General features: G+C 38.9%; 1 protein-coding gene across 1 annotated transcript in view; it reads left to right on the top strand.

Annotated features, from left to right (window-relative positions):
• LOC119970433 (dmX-like protein 1) overlaps positions 1–14,472 on the top strand; it is a 332,281-nt gene extending 317,809 nt beyond the window's left edge. The window contains 5 exon segments of the mRNA XM_038805043.1: positions 180–263; positions 376–467; positions 5,504–5,556; positions 7,333–7,550; positions 11,274–14,472. Coding sequence (XP_038660971.1) covers positions 180–263; positions 376–467; positions 5,504–5,556; positions 7,333–7,550; positions 11,274–11,507 — 681 coding nt within the window. The 3' untranslated portion in view covers positions 11,508–14,472.
• Positions 14,473–15,691: the final 1,219 nt, after the last annotated feature.

Genomic DNA, 15,691 nt, shown 5'->3' with positions numbered 1-15,691 from the left:
GTCAACAAACAGCTATTGTAACTGCTAGAACAGAGGGGTTTTTTTCCCACCTCTCACTGTGAGTTTGTATTGCTGTTGAACATTCAAAAGCAAAGACTATATTTATGAAACTGAATAGAAATGAAACATTAATTAGCTTCTTTAGATGAATGAGGTATGTAACCTTGTCTTTTTATCAGTTTGGAATTGTTGATGGAGATGGATTCCTGAGCTTCTGGCAAACAACTCCAATTGCTTTAGGAGCTACACCAAAACCATACCTGGTGAGCTGATAATTAACTATCTTTATGTTTAAATTTGATATGTTAATAAAAAAATCCTGTAACTTATTGCAATTCTGCGAATTCATTACTCAAATTATGTTTTATTTTTCAGACCTGGCAGTGCCATAACAAAACTGCAAATGATTTTGTTTTTGTTAGCTCATCTACTTTAATAGCAACAGCAGGACAGTCTAGTGACAACAGGTAAGATGAACAAATGAATGTTTAACATTTGTTAAGGCATTATTCATCCTTGCACAAGTACTAACATATCATCTCAGTATCCTTCAAATGGAAGTTACCAAATTTCGACTAAACATTGTGGATTATATGTTAGAATAAGCACCAGGGGCGGAATTCGGAATTCTCCGCAACGGCCGACGCTGTCGTGAAACCCGGAGTGTTTCACGCCGGTGTCGGAGGCCGCTCCTCGCCCCCTATTCTCCCACTCCCGGGGGGCTAGGAGCGGCGTTTCGTGAAACTCGGCCACCGGGCCTTGACGCCATTTTGGGTTAGGGTTAGGGGGTGGTAGAAGAATCGCGGGGGGGGGGGGGGGGGGGGGGGGGTGCCAGAGCGGCCCTCCCGCGATTCTCCCACCCAGCCTGGGGAGCGGAGAATCGCGCCCCAGGTCTCTTTCAAAACTAACTGTGCTCAGCATTACCTTTGTTCTTCTGAAATGTAACAAGCATTGTCATCTCATAAATACGTTTTAATTTTGTACTAAATTCACAAGAAACTTTCTCCTCCTTTCTCGCTTCCTTTCTTAACCAATTCCCATATTCCCCCTAACTGGTGAATCTAATACCGGGGAACATAATTTCAGGATAAGAGGTTGGCAGTTCAAGCCATGAGGAGGAATTTCTTCTGAGTGTGCTGAATCTTTGCAGTTCTGTACCCTAGAGGGCTGTGGAAACTCAAATCGTTCAAGACAAAAAAAATCAACAGATTTCTGGAGACTGATGACATTGAGGGATATGGAGATAGCGCAGGAAAGTGGCATTGAGGCAGATGATCAGTCATGATCTGATTAAATGACGGAATAGGCTTGACGGGCCAAATAGATAGACTATTCCTGTTCCTATCAAGTACTTCAGTCCTTAGGCACTTAGTCAGTCTGATCACAAATGCCCTGTTTTGGTTCTGTCAGGACTGCTCAGTTCCAGGTTTCATTACAACCTTGGTCCAAACATGGACAAAGACTCAATTTCCAGAAGGCAAGAGAATGTGACATCAATGTAACATGCGTTTGAGTGTGGCATCAAGGAGCACCAGTAAAATTGAAGTCAATAGAAAGCTAGAGAAAAACTTTTCACTGGCTGAAGATATAGCTAGCACGAAGAAAGATGGTTTTGATTGTAGGAAGCCAATCATCATAGCCCTCGGGTATGACTGCAGGACCTATCCATGATTCCCTGCACTCATCCCTCCCCGCACCCGGCCCCCAATAAGATTAGAAGTGGAACGGTTTTCTGATGATTGTATGATGTTCAATTCCTGCATTCACAATTTGCCAATGTAGCAGTCTTTGCCTTAATGAGGAAAATCTGGACAAAGTCCAGACTTGTATTGATAAATGGCAAGTGACATTGCCAAGAAAATGACCATGTCCAAACAAGAGAGTTCTAACCACTCCCCCCATGACATTCAATGGCATTACAATTGTGACATTCCTCTTAACATAGCTAGAACAGCCACATAAATACTGTGGCTACAAGGGCAGATCAGAGACTCTGTAGCAAGGCATTCCTCACCTGACTCCACAAAGTCTTCCCACCACTTAGAAGACACAAGTTAGGCCTCTAGTTCTGCAGCTGTTTTGTTGATGTAGGATGGCAGAATGCCTCCTTTAGAATCTCAAGGCAATATTACAGGTTCTAGCAGCTTGGGGGAGGAGTTAGAATTGTGACATAACTCCCACTTCCCCTTCGCTTGAACAAAGGATGTATATTCCTGGTCTGGGTTTTTGATGTTTTCATTCTTTAATAAGTTTATCGGAGGTTTCAGGGTTGTTTGTCCTCTCAGATGGCTCACCTTCGAAAGCCAGGGCTTTGACTCAGAAACGTAAAGGAGCCATTTTGCATTTTCTTAGAATTTGGTTGTTACAGTCACAGGAAGCGTCATTGCTTCTTTGGAGAAAACAAAATTGCTGCGGTTTTCTGAAGGCTAGAAATTAATTTTGTGCAAGCTATGCTCAACGTAAAGCCTCTTTCCATTATATTTAAAAAATATATAAAGTAACCAGGATGATATCGAGATATGTATTCCAAAAACACTCAAGAAGCTTAGCATCCAAGACATAGCAGTTCATTGGACAACCATATTCACCGTGTTAAACATTTACTCCTCTCTTCCACCACCACCATCTCCCAAACTGGTGCAATTTGACTGCAGTGTGTATCATCCATAAGATGCACTGCAGTAACTTGTCCAGTCTTTTTTGATTACATTTCCTAAACCTGCAACCTCTACCACCTGCAAGAGTATCAGACAGAAAAGAGCGTCACCAACTCAGAATTTCCCACTAAGTCATCCACTACCCTGACTTGGAAATATATCACAGAATGATACAGTGCAGAAGAGACCCTTCGGCCCATGGAGTCTGCATTGACGGATAAAAGACACCTGACCTGCCTACCTAATCCCGTTTGCCAGCACTTGGCTCATAACCTTGAATGTTATGACGTGCTAAATGCTAACCCAGGTACTTTTTAAATGATGTGAGGCAACCTGCCTCTACCACCCTCCCAGGCAGTGCATTTCAGACCATCACCACCCTCTAGGTAAAAACGCTTTTCCTCAAATCTCCCCTAAACCTCCTGCCCTTCATCTTGAATTTGTGGCCCCTCATGACTGACCCTTCAGCTAAGGTTAACAGCTCCCTAGCCACCTTGTCCATGTCGCTCAGAATCTTGAACACCTCGATCAAGTCGCCCCTCAGTCTTCTGTGCTCCAGTGAAAAGAACCCAAGCCTATCTAACCTCACTTCATAACTTAAATATTCCGTCCCAGGCAACATCGTGGATCGTCTCTGCAACCCCTCCAGTTCAATCACATCCTTCCTATAATGTGGTGACCAGAATTGCACACAGTACTCCAGCTGTGGCCTCAACAAAATTCTATACAGCTCCAACATGATCTCCCTTTTGTAATCTGGGCTTCGATTGATAAAGGCCATATTGCCTTTTCACCACCCTATTAACCTGCCCTTCTGCCTTCAGAGACAGTTGGACAAACATGCCAAGGTACCTTTGTTCCTCGTAATTTCCCAGTGTCCGGCCATTCATTGAATATTTCCTTGTCTCATTACTCCTTTCAAAGTGTATCATTTCACACTTTTCAGGGTTAAATTGCATCTGCCACTTTTCTGCCCATTTGACCATCCCCCCATATCTTACTGTAATCCAAGACACTCAACCTCACTGTTAACCACCCGGCCAATCTTTGTGTCATCCACAAACTTACTGATCCTACCTCCCACATAGTCATCTATGTTGTTTATAAAAATGACAAACAATAGGGGACCCAGCACAGATCTCTGTGGTGTGCCACTGGATATTGGCAACCCAAGCCTATCGAACCTCTCTTCATAACTTAAATATTCCATCCCAAGTAACATCCTGGTGAATCATGTCTGCACCTCCACCAATGCAATCACATCCTTATAATGTGGCAACCAGAACTGCACATAGTACTCCTGCTGTGGCCTCACCAAAGTTCTAAACAACTCCAACACCAACTTTGTGCTTTTGTAATCTGAGCCTCGATTGATAAAGGCAAGTGTCCCTTATGTCTTATTCAACAATCTATTAGCCTGCCCTTCTGCCTTCACAGATCTATGGACAAACACTCCAAGATCCCTTTGTTACTCGGAGCTTCCCAGTGTCAGGCCATTCATTGGAAACTCCCTTGTCAAATATCACCTGTTCCTTCATTATCACAAGGCCAAAATGCTGGAACCTAACCACAGTGTGAGAGTATCTTCACTATATGGGTGATAGTCATTCAAGTCATTCGCCGCCGCCTTCCTGAGAGTAATTGGGTTTGGGTAATAAATTCTGCCTTGCTAGTAGTGCCCACATCCTAAGAATGATTTTTTTCATCAGCTTTGACAAAGGGCCATCTGGACTTGAAACGTTTGCTCTTTTCTCTCCCTACAGATACTGCCAGACCTGCTGGGATTTTCCAGCATTTCCTCAAAGATTTTTTATTCCTCCTTGTACTGAGCAGATAATATTTGTTAATGTTTTCCAGATATTAAAATTGAACCATCATTATAGATTTAAGAAGGAACCAGATTCAGAGTCGAAAGATAGAAGTCTGATTTGAACCTAAAAAATATGTCTCTGATTGGTTTGTCACTGAATGGCAGTGCCTTCCCGTACCAGCCTTCCCGAACCAGGTGCCGGAATGTGGCGACTAGGGGCTTTTCACTGTAACTTCATTTGAAGCCTACTTGTGACAATAAGAGATTTTCATTTTATTTAAATGAAAATCACTTATTGTCACGAGTAGGCTTCAAATGAAGTTACTGTGAAAAGCCCCTGGTCGCCACATTCCGGCACCTGTCCGGGAAGGCTGGTACGGGAATCGAACCGTGCTGCTGGCCTGCTTGGTCTGCTTTAAAAGCCAGCGATTTAGCTGAGTGAGCTAAACCAGCCCCCTAAAAAATTCTCGTTCCCAGATCGGGAGTTGAACCCGGGCCGCCTGGGTGAAAACCAGGAAGCATGTAATCTGAGCCTCACAGTCGATTTTGACATGTTTTAGCTATGCGACAGTCATTGCTCAGTGTAACAAGACCCTTGTCTCAAAGTTGTTCCTGGGATCTTACAAACTTGGAGAAGTGCTACTGGTACGACTTCTAGCCATGACATCAATCTGATAGATCAGCAAATGGATGGTTCATTGGTTTACACAATCCCTTATGGGAAATGGCATTCTTCATTCCATCTGCAAATCTTATTTCCTACACTTTAATTTTCTTTCATTTCACATCTGAATTTCCCTTTTTCTCCTTTTTTAAAAATTGACAACTATTTTGAAGTTTCACTTGGATCTATCACTATAGTATTTCAATTGTGGCAAAAGCATTAAAGTTAGCCAAGCCAGGGTGTGAGAATGGAGAGCTAGATACAAATGTCAGTCTCAAGTTTGACCTTTTTTTGAAGAACAGAAGGAAATGAACTTGTGGATGCAGATGACGTAAAGTATATTAGTTATGATTACTTTTTCTGCCCCTCTAGGAATATCTGCCTCTGGGATACACTTGTGCCACAAACCAGTAGTCTCGTTCATGGTGAGTTTAACAGAAAATATGTGGTGTTAAATTCATAACAACATTTATAATGAAGCTTTATAGGTAATAACTAGTCAAAAATAGTTCACAGAATAATTGGAGAAAATTAATTAACTTAAGCGTTTTGTGACCTTTAGCAAATGATGCATGTTGTTGCTTGGACAGTTTGATTTTCAATTTTTTTTTAACAATCAAAATAGCTCTATACTGTTCAGCTGCTGATGCCCAGGCGTGGACATCACCTCCTCCCCCATTGCTCTTTCCTCCTTTAGGACACTGCCTAGGACTTGCCTGTTCAGCCAAGCTTTTGGTCCCTGCCTCAATATCTTTTCATCTCGCTAATGTCAAATTTTGCCTGATAATTCTTTGAATCATTGTGAGATGTTTTCCTACTTTAAATGAGCTTTGGAAATGCAAGCTACTGTTAAAAGGGCAGTGTCGGATGTATTCTTCACCATATTTAAATCAGTTAATTCTCTGCACAGTCTTTCTGTTTTATAGAATTATGACCTTTATTACAGAGTAAGCAATAAAGAAATGGATCAAAGGTAGATTTTAAAATAATATTAAAGCATCTAATTGATTATGACAGGCAGAACTGAATACCGACTTAGCCATGTAGTAATTAGAAATCTTTTGTGCTACGAATTTACCTTTTTCTTTCTTGGATTTTAATTGTATACTTCAGAATTGTATTTTCAGTGTCGGGATACATTTATTGTGATTCAGCTGTTATTTTCTGAGTTTAATGCGAATGGGGAACATTTAAGAAAAGATCACATGTAAAAAGTACAATTTCCATTGTACAATAAATCTTTAATTTATTTGAAATGTTCTATTGCGATGATCAGAGAAGTCTTATCCACCAAGAGTGTGGTAAATTTATTTTGGGGTTGTGCCCCAGCTGACTGAGACTTGGTGTGTTTGGAATCTGTGGCACTTGCATTGGTCTTGCACATAAGCAGCTTTATGGAAACTAAGTAGTATCTATATATGCTCTATTTTTCTGTCATCTTCATGCTGAGGTAAGGAATTCACTTTTTGCTGTACCTGAACAACATGTAAAAAATCTAAAACTATTAATGTTGTAAGCATATTGTTTAACAGTGTCACTTTCTCAGTGCATGTTAAAATACACACCCTATTGTATCATCACTCTTGAGTTATACTTCCAACTATACGTAGATCTAAGGCCATGCAAAGGTAAAGCAGTGGTCCGCGTATGTGTGCTTACATGTGCTCTGCTCAGTGGCATTCAGGTGCTGATTGGAAAATGTGTCTTGCTATTCATGGCTTATTTTTTATTTAGAAAGGTTATAGCCCCTTGTATTTTAAGAATGGTTTGTCTTTGGTTTCCAGTCAATCAGTTGATCTGTAAACAAAACATTTTGGTGCAATTTGTTTTTTTTAAATAAATTTAGAGTACCCAATTATTTTTTCCAATTAAAGGGCAATTTAGCCTGGCCAATTCACCTACCCTGTACATCTTTGGGTTGTGGTGGGTGAGACCCACGCAGACATGGGGAGAATGTGCAAACTCCACACGGACAGTGACCTGGGGCCGACATCAAACCCGAGTCCTCAACACCATGAGGCAGCAGTGCTAACCACTGCGCCACCGTGCCCATTTTGGTGCAGCTTGAGGGATACAGCGATAGTGCCGATTCTAGTGTAACTAGTTGATACTTTCTGGTCAGTTTGTTTAAAATGTACAGGACTTCTAGATTGTTCATAAAACAAGACAACTGGGTCAACGTACAGTTTTTTGCATTCCAGCTTTCACCTGTCATGATAGTGGAGCCACCGTGTTGGCATATGCATCAAAGCAGCAACTTTTGTTATCTGGTGGAAGAAAAGGTTACATTTGTATATTTGATCTACGTCAGAGACTACTGCGTCAAACATTTCAGTCTCATGATTCACCTATCAAAGCAATTGCTGTAGATCCAGCAGAGGAATACTTCATTACTGGGTCTGCCGAGGGTAATATGAAGGTATAAGTGATGTATAAGATATTATTTGTCAATTTAAAATATTGTTGACATACTTTATAGTTCTGAATAAATCTAAGTGTATTGAGCCAGTATTCAATATTTGTTAACTGGAAAAACCTTATTGCAGCGAACATCAGCAACCTTAAAATATCAAAACATATATTGGGGAATAACTGAAAATATGTCAGTACCCATAACTTTTTTTTGGACAGCATCAAACCAAATGCTGCATTTTAGGACAATGAGTGATTTTTGAGTCCATTAAGCTGTGGATTGATGATTTGGTCATCCATTATCCATTCATAAATTCAAAGATCACAAAATCTGTCTTGCTTCTCTCTTCATCTAATTGATTGATTTGATTTATTGTCACATGTACCGAAGTACAGTGAGAAGTATTTTTCTGCGACCGAGGGAACGTACACATTTCGTACATAGTAGGCAAAAGAATAATCAACAGAGAACATTGACAAATGGTACATCAACAAACAGTGATTGGTTACAGTGCGGAACAAGGGGCCAAACAAAGCAAATACATGAGCAAGAGCAGCAAAGGGCGTCGTGAATAGTGTTCTTACAGGGAACCGATCAGTTTTCGCTTCCATAAATGTACCAATTCCTTTGTGGAAAAGCACTACTGACTCAGTATTTTTTTTTTTGTAATATACATACAATTATTAACCTACGGGCTTCTTTCCCGTGGCAGATTTTTTCTCCTTGCAATTTATCTACTAGCTTCATGACGTCCTGTTATGTAGCAGGTAGTAGATGCCATGCCAACCAAATTCCAGAGGGAAACTTGGCAAGCTATTACAACGGTCTCAATTTGTATTTTATTACAAGAAGATGTGTGTGCTGAAGTCAGGTGCCAGAAATTCCAGTAATAATCTTGGAGGTTTTCAATTAAAACATTTAGAAGAGAATAAAATGTAAACACCCAAGATTACATATACACAATTGAAATAGATCCTACAAACATTTCCACCAAAATATTTTTACTTTGTTAGACTCTCAAACACCACACCCCCTTTTAGGCCACAACCCTGATAGATATTTAATCTATAAACTTTCAGTAGTCTTGCCACAAGGCATAACCCACTGTTGCTATTGGGAAGGTATTTCACAGTGCTTTCCTCTCACTCCCCTGTGGAAATCTAAGGCTTCAAACAAGACCATGATTTCTGGAACAGACATCTCTCTGAACTTAACTGCTCTCAAACTATAAAAATCTTTCATGTTCTCTATTCCCCCTACGCTTGAGTCAAATAAAACTTGATAACCTTTCCCAACTGTCCTCCAGTTGTAAAATCTTTTATTTCCCTTTGAAAGTTAACAGCTAAACACAAACAAACCTTTCTTATAGAAAGATAGGAAGTAGGGGCAGGAGGAGGCCATTTGGCCCTTCTAGCCTGTTCTGCTGTTCATTATGATCGTGGCTGATCAATCCAACTCCATAGCCAAATCCCGCTTTCCCCCATATCCTTTGATCCCCTTCACCCTAAATGCTCTATCTAACTACTTCTTGAAAATATACAATGTTTTGGCCTCAACTACTTCCTGTGGTAACGAATTCCACAGGCCGACCACACTCTAGATGAGAAAATCTCTCTTCATCTCTTGCCTAAATAGTATACCCCAAATCCTCAGACTGTGACCCTTGGTTCTGGACACACCCACCATCAGGAACATCCTTCCTGCATCGACCGTATCTAATCCTGTTAGAATTTTATAGGATTCTATGAGATTCTCATTCTTCTGAACTCCAGCAAATGGAATCCTAACCGATTCAATCTCTCCTCATTACGTCAATCCCCCCCCCCCCCCCATCCTAGGAATACGTCTGGCAAACCTTCGCTGCACGTCTTCGAGAGCAAAAACAACCTTCCTCAGATGAGACTGAAACTGCATACAATATTCCATGTGTGCCTCACCAAGGCCCAGTATAATTGCAGCAAAACATCCCTACTCCTGTACTTGAATCCTCTCACAATGAAGGCCAGCATACCATTGGCCTTCTTTACTTTCTGCTATACCTACATGCTTACCTTCAGTGACTGGTGTATGAGGACACCCAGGTCTTGTTATACATTCCATTCTCCTAAATTTTGGCAATTCGGATAATAGTCTGCCTTCTCATTTTTGCTACCATTCACATTTCTCCAAATTATACTGCATCTGCCAATCATTTGCCCACCCACTCAACTTGTTCAAATCACACTGAAGAATCTCTGTATCCTCCTCACAGCGCACCCTCCCTCCCAACTTGATGTCATCTACAAATTTGGAGATATTACATTTTGTTCCCTCATCTAAATCATTAATATATATTGTGAATAGATGGGGCCCTAGCACCAATCTCTGTGGTTCCCCACTAGTCACTGCCTGCCAATTTTTAAAAGACCCTTTAATTTCTACTCTGTTTCATATCAACTAGTTTTCTATCCCTCTCAATACACTACCCCTAATCCCACTTTAATTTTACACACTAATCTCTTATGTGGGACTTTATCAAAACCCTTCTGAAAGTCCAAAAAATGTTTATTCATTCATGGAACTTGGGTTGTGCTGGCTGGGCTAGCATTTATTGCCCATCCCTATATTGCCCTTGAAGGGGCAGTGAAGATTCAAACACATTGCTGTGGACCTGGAGTCACCTGTAGGCCAGACCGGGTAAGGATGGCAAATTTCCTTCCCTAAAATAAATTAGTGATCCAAATGGGTTTTTATGACAATCGGCGATGGTTTCATTGACATCATTAGAGTTTTAATTCCAGTTTTGTTTTAAATTGCATTTCACCATCTGCAGTGGTGGGATTCGAACCTGGCACCCAGAGCAATTACCCTGGGTTTCTGATTTACTAATGCATTGGTATTACCACTACCCCACAGCCTCCCTGTGCACCACATCCATTGCAACCCCACCCCCCCCCCCCCCCCCCCCCCCCCCCCCGTCAACTCTACTTGTTAAATCCTCAGAATTCCAGTAGATTTGTCAAGCATGAATTCCCATTCATAATCCCCTTTAACCATCTCAATTAAATTTTTACCCATGTTTGTTTACTTGTAACACATCATAACTTGGTCATCTCCACTTCAAATGCCTGCTTTTACATCTAGCTCCTTTGATGTTCTCAATTCCATAGGGACTCAGTCCTAAGCTTAATTAAATTGTGAGGCACATACAGACAGACGCACAACATTTCCACAGAGCAACACAATAGCCTCAAAAATATTGAAATAATCATTTCATCATAATGCATTAATACTAATTCCAGCACTTGGCCATTTTGCCTTCTCAAATAGTTATTTTGGTAAAGTACTATTTATATTTAACAGATGTCATGAGGCAAAATTGTAATTACAGTGATAGTCTTAGGAAGGATACGTACTTTTGATGGAAGTTCCAATGGGCTGAGAGTTAGCCCATCTACAAATCCCCATCATGTTGTGTTCTCATTTCAGTCTTGTTGCTTTGAGCGGGATGCTGAACAAAAGCTGACTATGACCCCACAATTAATTGAATTAGTAAAAACAGTCACTGATCTTTTACCAGCTAAGAGACCATTGACAAGAAAATTTGAGGTCGCAGTTTTAGAGCACAACAGTCAGCTGCATTTAATGCACAACTTTAGGAGGTGGACTGCATTAGACACGTTTATGAACTTCCCTTGTAATAAACCTTTAAACTGTATCCCGTTCACACTGACTTGCTTTTACTTTTAGGTTTGGAGTTTGACTACACACAATCTGATTCACACATTCTCAAATGAACATGCTCGACAGTCACTCTTCAGAAACATAGGAACCGGAGTCATGCAAATAGAGACTGGCCCAGCAAATCATATGTTCTCTTGTGGAGCTGATGGAACAATGAAGATGAGGATCCTGCCAGATCGTTTTAGCATAGGGAGTGGGAAATTAGATATCTGGCAAAATGATGTTAGATTTATACTATGATAGTGATATTGTCAACATAGCTTCTCAACTTAAATTCAGATCTACTAAAATATTTTGTGTATTAAGTGTATAGAGAACAGGTGCCACATAGCTATGTGTTGAGTGGAAGTGGAGATTTTCTTTTTCATTTTAATTCTTAATGCACCGATGCCTTAAGAATATTGTATGCTTATGAAATTTGTGAATGAAAACTAGGAATTATTGAATCTAAATGTGTCAAAATGTAAGAATGAAGTAAGTTTATTGTACAATAAGGTAAAATGTGTTGCTGCTAAAAAAAAAAAGCTTTTCTTTGTTGATACAGGTTGCCGGTATTTTTTTGAAGTGTCAAAATGTACAGCGCTTTAAAGAGAATCAAATAGTACAAGATACAATAATTATCTTTTTTATGCTTGTATTAAGGATTTGTATATGATGTTATCATTTGAACTGTGACCATTCCTTGTTTTTTTTGCCTTAGGAAGCCCCTGAAATACAAGCTATAAATTATTTTTTGCTTAAAATCTTCAAATAGGAGAACATAGCTAGTGTTCCAGGAGTTTGTGGCAAGGGAGAACTTTTAAAAAAAACTTGCACAGCATTTTACAATAAAATCAAAGGTAAAAAATGTTTTTAAAAAATCCTTTGCCTTGAGTTATAGCTGTAAATGAGATCCATTGATGTTTAAATCGTTCTTCCATTGAGACAATATCTAAATTAATTGTGATCTCTTTTTGTGTGCAAAAGTACACAGCCATAGGGGACAGCAAGCAGCCTCTACTGCCAGTGCCACTTTGTATCATTTCAATAATGGGTGTATTGCAGTTGAGCCAAGATTACTCAATATCTGAATTTACCAAGATTAGTAACCCATGATGATGGGGAATCATGGACACACAGCTGCATCCTACAGTCCATTATGCAATGTGTTGATATGAAAGAAAATTGTTTTAAAACATTTTTGACCTAAACTATGTAGTTTAAACTCTATTGTGAGTTAGGTTAGTAAAATAATAAAAGCTTAGAAAACCTTTGCAGCAAAGCAGTAAATCTACACTGAACATTTATCTTAAGAACATCCTAGAATGGAAAGGGTTAATATACAGAGTTGTTCCATTTTAAATAATCTATATTTATATGGTCAAATGTTTAAATGCAATACTTGATGAAAAATAAGCCAAAACCAGACTAATGATTGGAGCTTTCTTTTCTGTAAACAAGCAAGTTGAAGTAAAAAGTTACATATTTACAAACTGTTAACTGATTATCCTTTGATACAACTAAATGTATAACGTGTGGAGGAATAATCACTTAAGATAAATATTGAGCCAATGTCCTTAACTTTAGCTTTCACTATTTACCTTTGCATATATTATGATTCACTATGATCAGCATTCCTATTCTAAAACAAAAGCAGAATTTCTACACTTCTGATTTTTAAAGAAATGTGATGCTTTTTGGATTCTTCCTATCTAATGCTACATACTAATTACAATATGGGCAGGGTGACCATTTTCTCCAAGACTTTACCTTCACCTTTCCTTCCTGTGTCAGCTGAAGAGACAGGTATTGAAGTTGAATCCTGATTACTTGGCCACCCTATCTTATTTTCATTCCCGCTCCACAAGGAATATCTGCCCTTGCCAGCTTGTATTGATTGAGCTGAGATCAGGTATTCAATACACTGGAAAATACTGAGCTAAAGCTTTACTATACCAATTTACTTGTCCAATCCATAATGTCACTGGTTCAGTTTTTAACTGGTCACTTTTGTGTAAGTCAATTTACTTTTATAGAAGAAAGGTTAGCACCCATCTTTTTAGGCTGACCAAAGGGGTATGTTCTGTTAGGATTACTGAATTGCACTAGCACAATGTTAGTCAAATAGCAGCTACTTCATTGCAAGATCCAGATGTAAAAGTATACACCCGTACAAATTGAACCTTGTACAGCTAAAGAAACTTCCTTCTATTTCACCAAATACCGGAATAATTAAACTGCTTTGTTAAAAATTATATTTGCTATTATTTCATGCACGCTCAATATTGGGAATAATCATTTATATTTAAGGATTGTAACAGTTCACTTATTGTGAATGGCAGCACATTGTTTCATTGGTTGATAACCTGGGTTTAAAACAAATAAAACATTTTGTGCATTGCTTAGCAGAGAGGAATAAAATCTCATGTTTTTGTAATGGATTCACTTTTTAATACTTAGTTGGCTTTTGCCTTGGCGTGTATGAAGTACAAGACTAAGCATGAAGTCAAGTGCACATGTAATCTTAACTTATCACAGATTTATGTACCTATTAGTTTAATTAAATGAATTCTTGCTTGTAAATGTCTTAGTAAATAGGCACTACATGTAAGCATTTACATTACTTTATATATAAAGGACTCATTCAGGGTTGCATTTTTGTTTTTGTTATATACTCAGGATATTCTGTCTTTGCTTTGAAATGTTTCAGTATAATTAAAACATTTATTGGTGAAACTTAATTTTATCTGTCAGTTAACCAAGTTAGTTTATTTAATAGTTAAGAGTATAACAACAGAAAGGAAGAGTGCAGGAGAATCAAATCTTGGTCATTTTATTTGTGCAATAAAATGTACTAATTTTATTATAGAGCAAAATTTATGAAATGTTATTGATATATATGAAAAAAAAATTCTGCTTTCCTACTTACTTGGAATATGCCATGATAATTAATTTCAACAAAAATACTGCACAACTTAATCATAAGTGACTCCTAAATTGCCGAGAGTTTTTGAACTCTGCACCTAAAAGTAAAAATTAACCTTACGCTTTGAATCATAATGAACAAAAGAAATATGTAATCCCAAGTTAAAACCTACTGGTGCTTAGCTTCTGTTTATAGTATCAGAGGCTGGCTCTACTGAATTTTCTTCAAACAAAATTATGTCAATCATGTTGTACTTAACATAAATAATTGTTTCAATAAAACGGCTATAGAAACAAAAAACATTTTGGCATGGTTCTTATAACGTGGTGCTCCTATTGTAGACTTTGTAACTTGAGATAAAGAGAATCTCCTTAAATAAAGGTTAGTTATCCCTCCTAATTTATCTAATTCAATACAAGTTGGTTCTGCTGCTAAATTCTGCTACTTCTTCGGTGTTCTGTCCTTAACACACTACTTCCTGTTCTTAACTCTAAAGTTGTTAAGAATTGCATTTTTAGTACAAAATTTACTTTGAATTATCAACAATAGATTTAATTGGCAGTCTCCTCTTTCCCCACCCCACAACTTCTAGGCACTGACACCTATGTTCAGATCCAGGTACCATCACCTTCCTTCTCAAAATTGGGCAGAATGTGCAAAGAACAAACTTGTATTTATCTTTTCTTTTTCACAATCTGCAAATGTCCCAAAATGCTTTATAGCCAATGAAGTACTTTTTGAATTTTAACCTGAAATCTAGGGCAAGTGACAGCCAAAGAGCAAACTGCAAGGTCCCACAGACAACAGTAAAATAAATGACCTGATCATGTTTCTGAGGACAACAGCCTTTTTGAATAGCTCACTTTTCAAAATAAAATGTGTTACAATGTGGACCTTTATGGATCTGAGCAATGCCTGCCTTTTCTTGGGATGGGTGAAACATTTTTCTCTCCCATACTTCTTGTACCTCTTTCTGGTACGTTAATGACAGCAAATGCCATATCCTGCATTCATGCTAAAATGGAAAATTCTATCAACGTTGCCTTTAATAACATAAATAGGAGCAGAAGTAGGTCATTTGTCCTTCAGTTCAGGTTTATCAATCAGCAAGATCATGGCTGGACTTCAATTTCATTTTCCCACATTATCTCCGAATCAATAAATTCTCTAAGCACCAAAGATCCAGCAATGTCTATCTTGAATAACTTTTTTAAAATAAATTTAGAGTGCCCAATTCATTTTTTCCAATTAAGGGGCAATTTAGCATGGCCAATCCACCTACCCTGCACATCTTTGAGTTGTGGGGGTGAAACCCGCGCAAACACGGGGAGAATGTGCAAACTCCACACAGACAGTGACCCAGAGCAGGGATCGAGCCTGGGGCCTCGGTGCTGTGAGGCAGTAGAGCTAACCACTGCTTCACTCCCTACTGAAGTTCCGGATGGAGGTGTTCAAGTCTGACGACCCTGACCTATATAAGAAATCCAGGTATGACGTACGGAAAGCCATCAGGGATACA

This window comes from Scyliorhinus canicula, chromosome 8, assembly GCF_902713615.1.
Source record: "Scyliorhinus canicula chromosome 8, sScyCan1.1, whole genome shotgun sequence".
Taxonomy (NCBI): domain Eukaryota; kingdom Metazoa; phylum Chordata; class Chondrichthyes; order Carcharhiniformes; family Scyliorhinidae; genus Scyliorhinus; species Scyliorhinus canicula.
This window is presented reverse-complemented; position numbering and strand designations above follow the sequence as displayed.